Source organism: Marmota monax, unplaced genomic scaffold (assembly GCF_021218885.2).
Source record: "Marmota monax isolate L192 unplaced genomic scaffold, Marmota_monax_Labrador192_F-V1.1 WCK01_AAM20220418_F8-fsc00015, whole genome shotgun sequence".
Lineage (NCBI taxonomy): Eukaryota > Metazoa > Chordata > Mammalia > Rodentia > Sciuridae > Marmota > Marmota monax.
In genome coordinates, this window is record NW_026692194.1 from 16,446,007 (window position 1) to 16,463,301 (window position 17,295).

General features: G+C 35.3%; 1 protein-coding gene across 29 annotated transcripts in view; it reads left to right on the forward strand.

The window, feature by feature from the left end:
* Positions 1-17,295, forward strand: part of Nrxn1 (neurexin 1) — a 1,098,127-nt gene that overhangs the window by 298,133 nt on the left and 782,699 nt on the right. For 13 of the 29 annotated variants that reach the window (XM_058573180.1, XM_058573225.1, XM_058573183.1 and 10 more), the window contains one exon: positions 9,668-9,706. The exons of the other annotated variants lie outside the window; for them this stretch is intronic. In XM_058573180.1, the coding sequence (XP_058429163.1) occupies positions 9,668-9,706 (39 nt within the window). The remainder of the gene's footprint in view (positions 1-9,667; positions 9,707-17,295) is intronic. 29 annotated transcript variants of the gene reach the window in all.

A 17,295-nucleotide genomic window follows, 5' to 3' on the forward strand; every position in this document is an offset into this window, starting at 1 on the left:
GGCCTTGAACTTGAAATCCTACTGCCTTGGCCTCCCAAGTCACTGGGATTATAGGCAGGCATTCCTGTGCCCAGCTTAATGTTATATCTGGTGCACAGTAAGTGCAGCTCAAAAGTAGAGGCTGCTTATCCAATAAAGTTAGTGATGCTCAGCAGCAGCCAGTTGATGACATAGAAGAGAGAAACTTTGGGATTCACATTCCACAGATATCTCCTAGATTTGAGCATTAGGTGGTTTGCCCAATCACGTTGTACTTCAGTTTCCTCATCTGTAAAGTCGTGCTAGTAAATTCCCTATCTGGAAGAGCTAGTCATAGAATTTAACAAAGTAATATGAGTCAACAGTTAGAAAATTAGCACACAGAAGCATTTGTATGATTATTATTACCCATATAGGAAAATCAATTCTTGAATGATGAAGAGGAGAAAATTACCAAAAAAAAAAAAAAAAGATACTTGACCTGCCTCAAGAATAGTTCTTATAGTCTGTTAGAAAGAGAAGATGAAGCCAGGCATAGTGGTGCATACCTGTAATCCTAGAGGCTCAGGAGGCTGAGACAGGAGGATTGAAAGTTAGCCTCAGCAATGGTGAGGCTCTAAGCAACTCAGCAAGACCCTGTCTCTAAATAAAATACAAAAATAGGGCTGGGGATGTAACTCAGTGGTTGAGTGCCCATGAGTTCAGTCCCCACTACCAAAAAAAGAGATTAGGTATTTTCAACTCACTGTCTTTGATGTCTGTAGTAAACTTAGAATTCTACCATATAAATTGGCTTGGGGTGAGAGGAAATACAATTAAAGGAGAAATAAGAAAAGAGACAGAGGCTTCAAGAATCAGCACATGTTCTCGGTAATCTATTATTGTGCCAAGAGCAAGAGAAAATTAAACAAATGAAGAAGCGTATTTCTAGCTGTGTTAGTTGGTTTTCTCTCACTATAACAGAATACCTGAAATAACTGACTTATAAAGAGGAAAGTTTTATTTTGGCTCATAATTTTAGAAATTCAAGTCCATGATCAATTAATTCTGTTGCTCTGAATCCTATGACAAAACAGGACATCAGGGTGGTAGTTTGTATCAGAGCCAAACTGTTCATCTCACAGCCAGGAAGTGAAAGGGAATGAGGGGGAAGCTCCAAGATGCTGCTTAAGTGATCTAAAGACCTAGTAGAGACTTTAAAAGGTTCTACCACATCCCAGTAGCACCACCTTGGGGACCAAGCCTTTGGGTGACATTCAGCATCTAAACTGTAGCACTAACACACACTTACAAAGAAATATATGGAATGGGGAACTTGACTGCAGATGTGAATAATCTCTACTCCCTTCCTGGCTTTGCATTTGCCTGGTATTCTCACTTCCATCCCAAATGCCAAAAGATGCCAAGTAAACGGTGGACACCAGCAAAAGTTCTGCAGACACACAAGCTAGAGGTCGATGGCCTGTGTGATAAAATGTGTGAACTGTGGTGTGATGTACCTTAAATGACCCATTGCATTTATGTGTACATCAAAGGCACATCCATAATGATGCATAATCACACTTGCTGTTTAACCTCATCTGTTCTGTGCAATGTGCAAAATGCTGTCTATAGTATTTTCAGGGATGTTTAGGTTGAGTCTTTTGAGGTTCAGGAGAATGTGTTGGGTAAAAGTACAGCCCAGGAAGTAAAAAAAAATGTGGGTTCTGGTCTTAGCTGTGTTATTCCTAATTACATGCTTTTGATAGCTCACCATACTGTGCCTAATGCCAGTTGCTGTCTTGATTCATGATAATCTATCTTTAACACAGACAGTATGAGAAAAGTATATTGGTTAGGTTCATTTTTACCCTTGAATATACTTCCTGGAGTTTGCCCTCCTTTCTTGTCAATAAGAATGTGAGCAGTCCCAGACACACTGGGAGGCTAACTGCAATTCAGCAGTTCCTATTTCTGTTGCCCAACCCTCCTTTCTGCTTCCAAAATACTGCCTTCATCTATCTTCTACAACAAGATATTGATCAGCTCTTGAAATGGTCTTTCTCATTTCTAGACATTCTCTGCACAGATAAAGAAAGAGCAGAGTAGAGTAGAACATGGATCTGCCCTTGAAATGCATCCGAATTTCAGAACTGAGAATGTTAAGAACCTCTGGGTTGTGACTCACAGCCTCCCTCTAGTGGCCAAGGAGAGTGCAGCCAAAGAAAAAGGAAATCAACCCCAGCTTCTTTGACTTTTCTTCTCAGTGTTTCAAAAGTGCCTTTGTGAACTGGTTGTTTGAAATGCAGACCTCCTTGTTTCATTGATGCACTTGGTCTCTGGTACCTCAGACTAGTGGACTCCTGCAAGCCCACTTAACCCCTAATGTCCCTGAGGCAGATAGTATTGTGCAACCATCAGAACTTTGCCACTGTGCATATCAGGTAAAGTTGATTTAAAAATGCAAATTTGAATGCCAGAAAAAGCGTTTTGTAGCTCAGGAATTGGAATGAGACTTCTATGGCTTTATATCTCTGCTGGATGCTTTTTTGATCCAAGCAGAGAGGGGGCTGGAATAGGTGTTCCATTGACAGTAACAGAAAGGGATTTTATCTTAACTAGATTTATTTTTAAGGTGCTAGAAATTGAATCCAGGGTCTCACACATGCTAAGAACATGCTCTATCCCTGAGCCAAACCCCAACCCCTAGATGATGTTTCTTAATTGTCACAGTATTTCCCACCACCATCTATTAAGCTTGTGGTGATTGGGGTAGTGCTGACAGTGTACCTTAGTAGTAGAGCACTTTTCTCGTACATGCAAGGCCCTTGTTTTCATACCCAGTACTGAGGCGGGTGGAAAGTAAATATAAATGATAGAGTAAGTCAAGATAGAAAGAGGAAGGCCTTGCTCAAGTTAGGTATGGGTTCCTCAATGGAAATAAAAATCAAGAGCAAGAAGCAGGGCAACAGTGTGAAGATACTTACTAGGATTGATACCTACGGAGGAAAAAGTTAAAGCGGTTCCCTCTGTATTCTAGTGGGGCATCTATAAATGTAAAAATATTTACGATTTACTGTGCAATTGCTATGGACCACATACTACCCTGGCGTTTTCATTCATGTTATCTGACGTTAATCCTAGTACTAGCCTTTTCATGTCGATCAGTTTCTGGATGAGTAATACAGGTTTAGAGGTTAAGTCACTTGCCCAGAATTATATAGATAGGGAGTGGTGGGGCTAGGATTCTACCGTGCTTGTTGGATTCTGAAGACTTAACTATGAAGTGTCCAGGGTCATGGTACTAGAGGACTATCTACAGTAGTTGTTTTCCATTGAGAACTCAGAATGTGATGCATGAAGCAGTGGATAGAGAAACACCAAGTGATTCAGTCTTGAAAATTATGATTCAGTTATCTTTTTCTTCTTTGTGGTCTTTTGTTGTGATAATTTAGGCAACAAATTAATTTTTTCCTGTACGATTTCATGCTCCCTTTAACATTTTGTGTCAGTTATGTGTTTATTTACCAAGGAAATGAATAGCATTTTTGCAGCTGCCTAAAATTCTAGTCCTACTCTAAAGTTCTAGCTGGCTATCTACTCATAATCCAGAGCCTAATGCAGGCCAATTAATTGAATAGGTAACATTCTTCTCTCGGATTTTGCTTTATAGAAGTCACTTAAGTAGTCTAGAGCTCAGTTTGTTCATCTATAAAATAGGGAAAACAGGTTTGCAAAGATCAATGGAAATGTATATAAAGATTGAGTAAAGTGCTTCAGATTTAATATTAACAATATTGTCTACAATAACTCTCATTGTTACTATTACGAGAAAGAAAACAGTTCCCCATATTACATACGATGACCAGTATTCATGTATTCATGTTAGGAGAGATGAGCACATGTGAGAAGTGTTTTTTTTTTTCCTTCTTTCTTTCCACACTGGGAATTTCTTGCATCTACAAATATGACTTCTTTGATTCTTTATTAAAATACTATGCTGTTTTTTCCAAAGTACTAAAAACTATGATAGTGTTTAGGTTATTATTACTTTTCATAATATAAACTGATCCTACAGTTCTTCTGACTACAAAGCAATATCTTATATATTTTACAAGTAATAGTTTTTAAAATTATGTTTTTAAAATTAGTTTTTAAAATTATGGTTCAGCAGTTTATGCTGAGAACTGGGAAAGAAAGTAGGAGGAATGTTGGAAGGAGTAGAGCATTCAATGAGCATTAATAATCAGACATAATGCTAAATCCTTTCCATATCAATTACTTTTTCCATAAACTCAATGAGAAAGGCAATTTGCAGATCGAAAAAAAAAAATCTTGATGGTATTATGTATGTTTTCAAGCAATGGGAAAACGGAAATAATGGTTGGAAGAACAAACAGTCTCAGTGAGATTGAGAACTCCAACCCTGCACACTCGTGGTGTCTATAAAGACTCTAGGACCCCAAAGGCAATCTCAGGCTAAAATTAGACACAAAGGCAGTGAGTGGATGGTATTTCTGTGAAGGAGGAAACTAATTCCATTTCCATTAATCTACATTCCCTCCCAAAGGTTTAATTCCCTGGAACATTGCTATCAAATCCTTTCCTGTTGAATAAAATTCAGAATAAAGTAGTCATTTCTCACCTCTGTTCAAGTTAGATTAGTATTTAGGAATTGAAAAAAAATAATTCTAGGGTTCTCTTATCAATGATGCAAAAGATGGGATTCCAGTGAGCTTTTAAAAATTACACAATGGTTGAATCAGTTAGACAGGGTTCAGCTTTTTCAAAAATGTCCTTGTCATTTGTCAATTTAACTGATATCCAGCTTTTTTTTTTTCGATCTGCAAATTGCCTTTCTCATTGAGTTTATGGAAAAAGTAATTGATATGGAAAGGATTTAGCATTATGTCTGATTATTAATGCTCATTGAATGCTCTACTCCTTCCAACATTCCTCCTACTTTCTTTCCCAGTTCTCAGCATAAACTGCTGAACCAAGAAATTGTCCTATTTGTAATATTTTCTGACAAAAATGAAAAATGCTGACTAGTTCCCTAGATTTAGTTGGCCACCCTTCATTAGCAACTCCATATTAATTCTCTTGATAAAGAATGCACGTTTTAAAATTTCAGTGACTTTAAGTACACAGCTCACTAATTTCTAGAAGAAAAACAGAGTACTTGGATTAAAATTGTAGTTCCTGATAGCAACAGAGCTCCTAAACCCCAGTGCAAACAGCACATCACCTCGTTAATGCAAATATAAAGGTATATTCTGTCATAGAAGAAGAAACATAGCTTTTCCAAGGATTCTTAATATTCTGACATATGTTTGCCATTCCTTTACAAGGAAAATGGCAATTAGTCTTATTTTGGAAATTACCATTCTTCCTAACTGTTGTCCTGCTTCAGTTTTGATATATGCATCAGTAAATTCTAGTGACCTTGAGCAAGGCCTCTTTAATTGTCCAGTTTATGCCACCAACTCATTGGGGACACTTGAGTCTATCTATTGACCTTAGAAAATTACATTTTCTCACCTTGATAGTGAGAAGGTGGAAATAAGTAAGGCTTTGGAGTATGTTTACTGTAATTATTGTTTATTCAATTGTGAGTCTACAACTCTGCTACCTTATTACTTACTACTAGTAGCAGCTGCTATGTGTTAAGAACCCATTTAATCCTCTTGAGAGATCTGCATTTCCTCCACTGAGAGTACCCTGCAGACAATAAGCATGGAGAAAATGGAGAAAGTGTGGAAAGAAGAGGAGGTGTCTTGAGACTTCATAAATTGCCATACACCTTTGCAAAGTCCTCAAATAAGCATGAGACCCTTGCCTCATCTGTTTCAGTATTTCAGGAAAGCATTATTTTTACATTGAAATAAATATGTAATAACATAATAAATTTTAAAATCATATGAACTTTAAAATAGAAGGTGTCAGATTTTATACGTTCTGCAGAGCACAGTGAATCCAGATTTCTGAAGTAAATTTTCATTCATTTCTCCTATTTGGGTTATTTTTGGCAAGAAGAAAATAGAGAATACAGATGAATTGAGCAAAAAAATAATTTAATATATGACCATATATCTTAGAATAGCTAGGTAAAATTTATAGTAGACATCAGGTTATTTTTTGAAGTTATGCTGTAAGTCTGTTCTTATGAGAGCAATTACTTAGACTAACCAATAAGGGAACATTTATCATTTGTAAGAGGGATTGATTGAGTCCAGACTCTCTTGTGCCTCTGTCATAAATGGTAAACCCCACTTGAGAAAGACAGCCAAATAAGCTCATGAGGACAGTTTTGATCTGTTTTAATTAGTATTGATTTTTATGTGTCAGTTTTATGCAGGCAGGGAGACACAGTTATGCCCTGAGTGCAGTAAGTCACACCCTTCACAGATTTTGACAGACAGAAGCAGTAATTTTAGTGGTAGGAGTTAATTTGCCCTGGCATTAATGCATAAAAAGGTTGGTGATTGTGTCTAATTGTTTCCTTTCTAACTAGCTCAACTAAAAATAAGGTTCATGAATCAAGCTATGGGAAGTTATCTATTATGAGGGTTTCTCCAAAAAGGGACTGCTTAAAGTCACTCTTCTTTTTTAATCAATCAATAAACATATATATTCTATCATTTTTTTCCTCCTCCTTCTTTCTCACCCTTCTAAGCCCCCTTCACTAAATATTAACATAATAAAAGTGTGGAAATTAATAATCTCCTTTAATTCTGCCAAAAAAGAAATACTGCAGAAAACTCATTTTTTAAAAGGCAGCATTAAGCGTCTCATTGACGATTTTATGTAAATATAAACTAACTGGTACAAACATTCACATAAGCACAGAAAAATGAGCCATTTTTATTAGGTTGTGAAGTATCCATCTACTCTGCAAATGTTGAACTTCTTGGGAGAAATCACCAATTGGTTCCGCTGATTTAGTAAGGATCCAGCTTTGTTATATTGAGATGGTCTTTCAAAGTGTTTATTCTGTTCCCATTCATACACTTACTTGTAATTTCCTGAAGATGTAATTTACTAGAATCTTGACAGGTGAGATTGACAGAAAGATGCTTTATGACTTTGTTTTTATCTTTATCATGACACTTTTCAAAGAAAAAGAACACACCATTTTTATTACACGTAACTAAAAATGCAGAGGTGACAAAATCCTTTGAATGTGACCATCTTTAAGCTGCCATCTTTGGCATAGTGGCTTTTACCCTTAGTCTTATCCTACTGTGATCATGAGTTAGGTATAAACCTTAATATCACATTCTCATAAACTGACTCCTAAGGTAGACTAGAACGGTGTGTGTATGTGTGTGAGTTTTAAATAGGCATCTTTCTCTCAAGTTCCCCAGAAGTGCTGGCCCATTCCTAAACCAATCACAGAATTTAGACAGAAACTACCAGAAATGTCTGCATAAGCCAAACTCAGCTAACTGGAGCTCCTCTCACCATACACCCTGATGGTGCAAACAGAAGCCCTTGTTTACTAAACACCTAACAAAACAAAAAGGGGGATAGATGGATAAATGGCTCAGTTTTACGAGAGGTTAAAAACAAAATGTAACAAAACAAAATTTATGAGAAACTTACAGAGCAATGTGTGGTGGTAAGTAGTCTTGGTGGGGGAAGGTTAGAGAACTCTCCATAAGCTGACAACTGTGTTAGCATTACCAACTGATATTCAAAATCACATTATTTTCAGGACTTGAAAAATCATAACAATAAATAAATTCCAGTATGTTTTAATGATAGTAAAATATATATGTCTTTGTCACTTCACCTATTTCCCATTGACTGCACTAACAAATTTTTAAGCCTGAGAATTTAACAGTTTTCAAATCATGCCTCCATTGCCTAAGATACTTACTCAAATTTTGGTATTTCCTCTTAAATAATGAGGACAATATAAAAAATCCCCTTCCTACTTCTGCTTATAGTAAAATAATGATATACTAAGTAAATAAATAAATATTAGTTAACCCTGAACTCTTACAGACTATGTAAAGATCAATGATACAAAACCTTCCATCATATCTTAGTTTCTGGTAATGCAGGTAACCATGTTTACTATTGCATTTGTCTACCACTTAGTATTGTACACACACATATGTACCAACAAGTTCATTCAGGTTAAACCATTAAAGCTTCAGGTTTGCTTAGTTAAAAAATAGATGGACATTAGAAAATTCATATGGTTCATCAGAATATTTTTAAAAGACAGAATACAGGGGATATATTTGGAGGCAATACAGTTGTATTTCTCTTAGTGACTAGTAACTTGTTTTTTGAATACCAATGCATAATGAAGGTATCTTGGAAACACTATTAATATGTACTTATAACCCTACAAGCATGTTTCATTAATTAAATATCCTTAATAACTGAGTACAGTGGCACACACCTGTAATTTCTGTAGCTTGGGAGGCTGAGGAAAGAGGATCTCAAGTTCAAAGCTAGCCTTTGCAACTTAGTGAGGCCCTAAGAAAATTAGTGAGACCATGTCTCAAAAGAAAAAAAAAATAGGCTGGGGTTGTAGCTTAGCGGTTAAGTACCTCTGAGTTCATCCCAAGTATACAGGTATAAACATGTATGTATGTACATGTATACACACACACTTATATCTATTCATGCTGACAGTTCAGAAACCCTGATATTTAAGATCCAAATTAGGCCTTAGATCCAAACCAGGTCTTCTAAAGACAAGGAAATGGTCTCAGTGACATTCGGCAACCTTCTAAGATAGATCTGATGACAGTTCAGCCACTGCCAGGGGCTCCTCTCACCATACACCCTGATGGTGCTGTCAGTATTCTGCCCTCTGGGGTCCTACCTGCCTTTTACCATCATGACTGTGAGGCTTTTGTTTCATGTCCTGATTATATTTGGGTATCCTTTTCAAGTATAAACTTGCTGGTTAGTTTTGAGAATCCCCCACCTTCCTTCACCAAGTTATATTCAGTATGGCACCCAAATAAAGAACTTATCAAATTTCCATTTAAAAAATTATTCAAGGTTGATGGAAAGTTCTAGAAATCTACCATTTACCACCAAAGAAATTATGTGATATTTTTTTACTCCAGGGGCTAAGAGACAGAAATATTCTATTGCTGCTAGAAATCTGCAGCTTCCATACTTTCATGTACAAGAAGGTGGTGTGTGTGTGTGTGTGTGTGTGAGAGAGAGAGAGAGAGAGAGAGAGAGAGAGAGAGATTCTTTCAACTCTGTATAAATTAGATGATAAATGTTCAACATTGTATAAACACAGACAGCTATCATTTAAACCAGATTTTTTTTAAAAAAAATTAGAATATATACACTACTCCTACTTTCATCAACTTATGAAGGTCAGAAGCAGATAAGTTGGAATAGTTGTGCAGATTGATGATGTGATATCAATAGTGTAAAAATTTTCCCCAGTGCTTCACCAATATGGAATTAAAAACAAATGGCCCCCCATGGAGTCTTCTCAAAACCAGCAACTTCACCGAATTACACAAGATTAAATTAATTATTTGGTTTTCAAATGAACAGGACCTAAAACACAATCTTTGGAAAGGTCACATTTACTCTAGCTGAAACTGCAATCCAAATGAAGCTCTAATTTTGTTTATATCTAGGCCATTTTAAAATCAGAAGTTACCTTCAAATGTGGTACTTGATCTAAAAAGTCATTTTGTATTTAAATGTTTTCCAGCATCCATGGTGCCCAGCCATTTACCACACCTTTCTTCAGGTAAGGTTCACCCACATCTTGTTTCTTTTAGAATTTGCATGTTTGGAGAATATTTTGCCTTCCATAAATCTCCCTTGATAAATTCATGCCTTTCTAGTGGGTTGACATTCTTTAGGGTTTCCTTAAAAATACTTGTACTTTTGACTAGAAAAGAAAAAGAAATTCATTGAGTATCTTTTAAATGGAAGCCGAGTATCTTTTAAATGGAAGCCTTATTATAAGGCCTTTTGGGCCACTGTCAATGAGATATTTTGTTTTGTTTTTAAATAATGCAATGTTTAGGTTGTTTTAGACCTGATTTTTGCATTTTGAGACAAGTCTCACTAAGTTGCCCAGGCAGACCTTAAACTTGCAACCCTCCCGCCTCAGCTTCCAGAGAAGCTGGAATTACAGGTATGCACCATGGCACCATGCCTTAGTAACTGACTTTTATTGAAAAACCCCCATCTTATAGTCAATACCATGATTTAAAAACTTGCAAAATCTGTATATTTATATGAAAGAAGGAACAAGGCTCTGTTGTAGAGGCTGATACTAAAAATTATTAAGTGGCTGAGAATTATTAGCATCAAAACAGTTCTCATGTCCTTCTTCCCTAAGCACTCCCCTGAATTTAGATGTTACTAAGATGACTCAGCATAAAATTTGAGGTCATAGGCTTTTGAGCTACAGTCTGTGTTCAAATTCCCACTCTGCTACTTAAATTTAAAAATACCTCAGAAAAATTAGTTAACATTTAAAGCTCACTTTTCCCTCATTTAAAATAGGAATAATATTATCTGTGTTGTAGAGGAGTTGGGAGGATAAAATAATATGCCTAAACAGTACAGTAAAAGTTTTGTAAGTGAAAAGTTTTTAGTGGTCTCAGGTAATTAATTTTTCTTTGAATAATTTTTAAATTCTGGTCTTTTATAACATTGTAAGAATAATGTGTCTATCCTAAAATGTTTCACTGCTATAGACAGTAGGATCAAAATTTCAAATAGTTGATTTTTTATCACCCTTAATTTTAGATATGACTGCGATACTATTCATTCTACAAAATATTTATCAAACATGCACCATGTCAAAGATTGCCTTTTCACACCTGAAGGTCTAAACATGAGCAGAAAAATAGATACGGCTTCTGTCATTTTGAGAAACTTGTGAGGGATAAATATACTAACTAGGTAATTCCTCAAAGAAGTCTCAAATTGCAGTCATATAAGGTACCTTAGAAAGAGAGAGGAAGATGGAGCTCTAGAGGTCTCTGCTCAGGAGATTTGACCTACTCAAGGCCTCTCAGAGAATCTTTCCAAAAAATAATAGTATTTGCTATGGAATCTGATAAATGAATGGGATGAACCAGGTGTCCAAACAGTCAAACAAAAAGATGTTCCATGGAGAGAGGAAACAGCATGTTCAAGGTCCTGTGGTAGAATGGGGATGTAAAATGCAAATGAAAGACCATTTTAATTGGAATACAGGGCAATGAAGGGAAAGTGGTTTGAGATGAATCAAAGTAGTGTTTTGCTTCAAACCTAAGCTCAAACTTGCAGGCCATAATAAACAAGTTTTGCTTTTATTCTAAAATAACAAAGGAACATTTGTTGAGTTTTTTGGGAGAACGAATATGACCATATTTGCTTTTCCAGATTAAAAGGGTTTGAAGTGAATGTCTGAGGGCCCATTAGAAAAATATTGCGGTAGTTTCTATTATAATTTCTTGGACGTGGATGGAGGTAGTGAAGATGGAAAGCTGACCATACATCAGAGGTATAGACTACAGAATGAAGCACAGAGAGATCAACAAAAGGAGTTCAGGTATCTTGAGTTCATTTAAGAGAAGATGACAGATAGGCACTTGGATCTGTAGATCTGAACCTGAGAAAAGAGATCTATGCAGTGTGAGGCATTTGTGAGTCATTGGGAGTGGGCACTGATTGAGGAATATGGGCATAACACAGAGAAAAGGAAGCACTGGATTATAACAGAATTGGGATTTTTTTAGATAATGCAAAGAAAAGACAGAGGCAAGAGATTTGCTCAAATGAGGACTGTATATCATTTGGATATAGAATATTCCAAACTCACTTTTTTGGTCATTTATTGAGATATATTTTGACATTTCCAAAATTTCCAGTGGATTAAGGAATATTCTGGGTATAAGTAGGAAATACTGTAAGATGTTAATCAGATTGAATTTTTTGTCTTTTCATAATTCTGTAAAAAATCAATTTTGTCTGTGTCTCTTTCTCTTCCTCTCTTTTCTTTTGCTTCCCCCGCCCCACTCCCCTGGCATCTGCAAACTTTAAAAAATATTTTTCACTGAACTAGATAAATGAGACACCTTTAAAGTCTCTAGGACTGTAAATTATGTGCCCTTCATTCCTGTTTCCATCTTATTATTCTTACTTTTCTCTTTTTCTGTATTCTTTATTTGCTTCATCACATTTTAAATGTATTTTTTCTTTCTTATTTGTGCTCATTTTTTGTAAGCCATCATGTCACTTATAATTTGCTTTGTTTCAAAATATTTTTATAAGTCATTTAAAATATACAATTTTAAATATTAGGTTGATGAGATTTCCTCCTAAATATTTTACAGAGATATCCAGAGAAACAATTATGTTTTGACATCTTTCTTCTTGAGAATTTTTATTTAAGATTAGCAAGAAAGGAAAGACCTATTAATTCTGAAAAGTTTAAAATTCTTCCCACTGAGCTTTTAAAAGTTGATATCAAACTTAGCGAGACCCTGTCTCAAAATAAAAAGGACTGGGAGGTAATTTAGTGGTTAAGCACTTCTGGCTTCAATCCCCATCCCCTCAAAAAAGAAAAGTTGTTATGAATGGTCTAAGTCTAACATCATTTCACTCCAGTAGTCAAGTGGAGAAAAGTAGAGGACATTTCCCCACACCCGTCATACTAAAGTGGGGTTTTTGAATATATAAGTGTATGTTAGATTAAGAACTGGTCTTAGTGCATAATAAGAGGCTAATCTTTCGGTTAGTTGTCATTTGGACATGCAGAAGTCCTGAACACTTTATTTTCTATTCTCTGGACTTATTTGCTTATACTAAGTTAGTACTAAAACATATTACCTAGCTGGTATGAACTGTATCTGCATTGACATTTTAGCCAATAGAGTATAAAGAGGATTTTTGTGTGTGTGTGTTTAGGTTATATGGTTTATTTATTTTTTCCTTGAAGTTTTTAAGTCATAGTTGTGCTTTTAGGAAAAGCATTTCTCTACAGCCCATTTGTTTCATATGGACTGCCAGAGGAATTTAGGACCTCTGTGACGAAGCAGTGGACCTTTGAGCCAGGTACTGCTTCCCTATTTCTTTTCATGATGTTTGATGGTTCATTAGAATTCTATCTCCACACCTAACAAAACAAAGTAATCATAAATATTATGTTTATTGTCATAGAAAGAAACAAAAAAGCAATGAAATACTTAGAGCTGTTCAGTTTCTTTTCAGTCATTTTGTTTGGAAATGACCTACCCTTGTTTTCTCAGAGTTCTAGGGCAGATGCATTATCCACCCAGGAGTGCTGGGTAAAGAGACAGGTTGCAGCATTTACTTGGGTTAACTTGGTACATGATATATTAACTAGAGACTTTTGAAATTCATGTTTAACTAAAACGTACTGCTTTCTGAACTTAGACATTTACTTGAGAGTAGGATCAAAATTTAAGGTATAAGACAAAATTTCTGAAGCTCATCATGTTTGGCATATGGGACATCATTTTTTGTGTGTGATGGGGTACTCTCTGGTGTATTATAGAATGTTTAATAACATCCCTAGCCTTCACTCATTGAATACCAGTAGCACCTTACTTCTGACAATAATATTATGTTTAAAGTTCCCTGCAGGGCACAACACCCCTAGTATAAAGTCACTGGAGTTAAATAATTTAACTCTTTTTTTAAAACTGTGGATTGAACCCAGCTGCACTTAACCATTGAGCCACTTCCCCATGTCCCTTTTTCTGTTGTTTTTTTTTTTTTTTTTTTTTTTGAGACAGGGTCTAGCTAATTTGTTTAGGGCCTTGCCAGATTGCTGAGGCTGGCTTCAAACTTGTGATCCTCCTGTCTCAGCCTCCCAAATTGCTGGGATTACAATCATGCACCACCATGCCTGGCAAGAATAGCTTTTAATGGTTAAGACAAATGAAAAACTACAGAAAATAAGCATGTCAGAATGATATCCACCACACACATTCATGAAAACATAAACATGAAAAAAATAGAGTTCTTAGGTAGCTGTAGCACTTTCAAAATACATAATACCTCTAGGTTGAAACAAGAATGAAAATACCATCTTTGATAGTTAAATACAATTTCCATTCTTAGAAATATCCTTATTATCATTGAGTAAACCTGCTGAAAATTGATTACCTTTAATCAAACCTAATTTCCAATGGCTGATCATTGTCAAAACAATATTATAAAGTATTAATCTTCTCCAAGATTAGCAAATTGGGAAAAGCATGCCAGTACTCAATTCACACTGATGTCTTTATCTAACAATTGCTTCTGGTAGCCTGATAAAAATAATAAATCATGACTGTATTTACTTTTTCATTATTAAGTACAATTTTATTATGTATCTAAAGGAACAAAATATTACAAGGAAACACAAGTGTCTACAGAGATGACTAAATTATTCATTTGTCACTAGTGGGCATTAATCACTTTGTGTTCATTTCCCATCACAAATGAAGCCATCATTAGGAAGGCAGTTTTTTTTTTTAATTTCTTTCAGTTTTCATAATATAAAAAAGCTAATTTGAATAAAATTTTGGCTCCATCTATGATTTGAGCTATAAAATTAAGTTCTCAATTTATACTTGTCTTGGGTTGGTTTGTTTCCATCTATGAATTTCTTCAGTTAAATTTGATTTTTTTTATAAATTTACTAATCCATTGCCTGGAACCCTAACAAACTGCTTATTCAATCAACAATAAAACCAGTCTCAGTCTACATAAATGTTTCCCTATTGTGTCATTTAAAGCTCGGAAATGTTAAACATTTATTTATGGTATAATTAACAGAGGCTTTTCCCTCATTAGGTGTTTCATTCAGTGAATGTCAGGACAGTCACATTAATAGTTATATTATATGCTTTGAGTAGCTTGCCATATTTGTAGTTAGAAACAGCAAGCTGGTGTCTGGTTTTAAAAGTATTGGCCACACTGGAATTTGAGCTCCTTGATGGAACAATACATAAATCTCTGAGTGTGAATCAGAGAACAGAGTCCTCTATGCTGATAGAAAATCTACTAAGGTATAACTTTCTATTATGCTAAGCTCTAATGTCTATGTTTGGATTTAATTTGGGAATATCATGGATCGAAAGAGATGAATCCTGCAGATATCAACATGGGCACAAGGGGGTTACAGTGAAGTGGCAAAAGTAATAAAGATCGACTAAAAAAAAAAAGTGTTGCACTGACATAGGTCGTCTTTATTTGCCTTATAGAATGCTATTTTGAGAGGTAGGTTTTAAAGAAAATTAGAGTAAAATATTAACTCTAAGAGAAACTCTGATGTAAACAGCTTTCCTTTCATAAGACATATGCAAGTTGGTAAGTACATATTTATTTATAATTTCAAACAAGTTCAGAATTTTAAAAGAAAACCTGATCTAAATATTTGAGTTTCACTCAGTAAGAGATACAAGTAGCATTGTTTTGCTTGATCATTCCTGTTATTCTCTAGATGCTCAGGACTCTGACTCCTGTTAGCAGCCAATGGCTGGCCTGAGTGTTTCTATTCTAATACTAATTAAGATGCTCAATTAGTGGTTCAGAACATTGAGTTCAGAACAGTATATTCTCAGAAATTTATTTTCTCTTCTTTAATTAAGTTGACTATTTTCATTCTTCCCATTTTTTTCTTTATTCAAGGAAGAAAAACATATTTTATGTCTATATACATGTAAGAATATGGGAAATGAATTGCACAATAAAATATTCACCTTTCTATTTCATTATAAGTGGGAAAGGTACATGTAGTTGTATGTCCATCCTGAAAAAAAAAAAATGTGTGTGTGTGTGTATGCGCCTGTTGGCCACATATACCAATGCAAGATACAGGATTATTTTTAAGATAATAGAAATATTTAAAGGTCACACCTAACTAATATGACCCAGATGGAGGAAGCCATTTCAAGTGAGATTCAAATTAGCTGTTTCACTGACAGTTACAGCATACAGACCAGATATAAAATAAAGAAGTTGGCTCATCAGACTAGCTGCGCAAAGGAAGTCAGACCTGCCTAATACAAACCAAGCAACTGGGTAGAAGAATTCTTAATCTACAATAGAAAATAGTCTGGTTTACAGCATATTTTATTTTTCATAAGGCTCTGTATTGGATATCTATAAATTGATAGCTATGAAAGAAATCTCTAAATTGGCTATGCATTCATGTGAGCAATTTCTTTAAAATGCAGATTCCTGGGTTCCACTCTCAATGATTCCTACACAATAGATCAGAGACAGGCTCCTCTGAGAATATGCAATTTTCATCAATACTCACGGTAATGCCAATGCCTTTTCCCTTATAGCTCTGAGAACCACCAGCCACTGTTACAGATCATTAGTGCCACTGGTCTTGCCAAAATCTCAGGAAGCTCAACTCCTCCCCTCTTCACTGTGTCCCTTTATCTCCCAGATAGCTTCTGTTCAAACTCTGATTCTAAAATCTCCATTACCGAGGCTATTTACCTGCATTTGGTAGTAATTATATAAGTGCATTGAAAATCTCAAAAACCTGACCTACAAAAAATAATCAGAATACAACTTGTTTTTAACTTGGCAAACTATTCAGTTTTTGTAGTATATTCAAAGTTTGATTGCATTGTTGTTTCTTTAAAATTTATACTCACTGAAATTACCTAAACTATGCAATGCGCATGTGTACATATATGCAAATGAATTCCACTTTTATGTATATCTATAATGCACTAATTAAAAAACAATTACTAGAAGGAGGCTAAATAGAGTAGAAAAGGGGGTGGGGGAGGGAGGAGAGAAGAGAAACAGGAAATACTGGGGATTGAAATGGAGCAAATAATATGCATGTCTGAATATATCAAAATGAACCTCACCTATTATATATACTGTGATTCACTAATCAAAACCAAAAACAATAACAAAACTTTGAATCCACAGTTTGCCAGGACTACAGCAAAGCTTGTGAAAAGCCAGTAATCAGGAGACCTAAAAGACATTGTAATAAGTCATTTGTCCGAGTTACAGACAAGAATGAAGCCAGAAGTCTCCAAGTGAATGCCAACCCATAGTAAGAGATAAGGGAAAATTTTGAATTCCAAGAAAAAGAAAAACTAAAGAAATCATCACAATCAACACATTACATCATAATAAATTACATATCATCTAAGAGATGCAGAGGTTCTTCTTTTTGAGGGTCACACTGGTCAATGGGTGGCTAATACGAGAAGGCAGAAAAGAGCTCTGATCCTCTGATTGATTAGACACAGGGAACAAGTTTCTTTCAGGAAAAGACATACAGTCTGAGAAATCTCATTAAAGTTATGCCTGATTCCTTTTTATACTATAATAAATAGTCTCTAG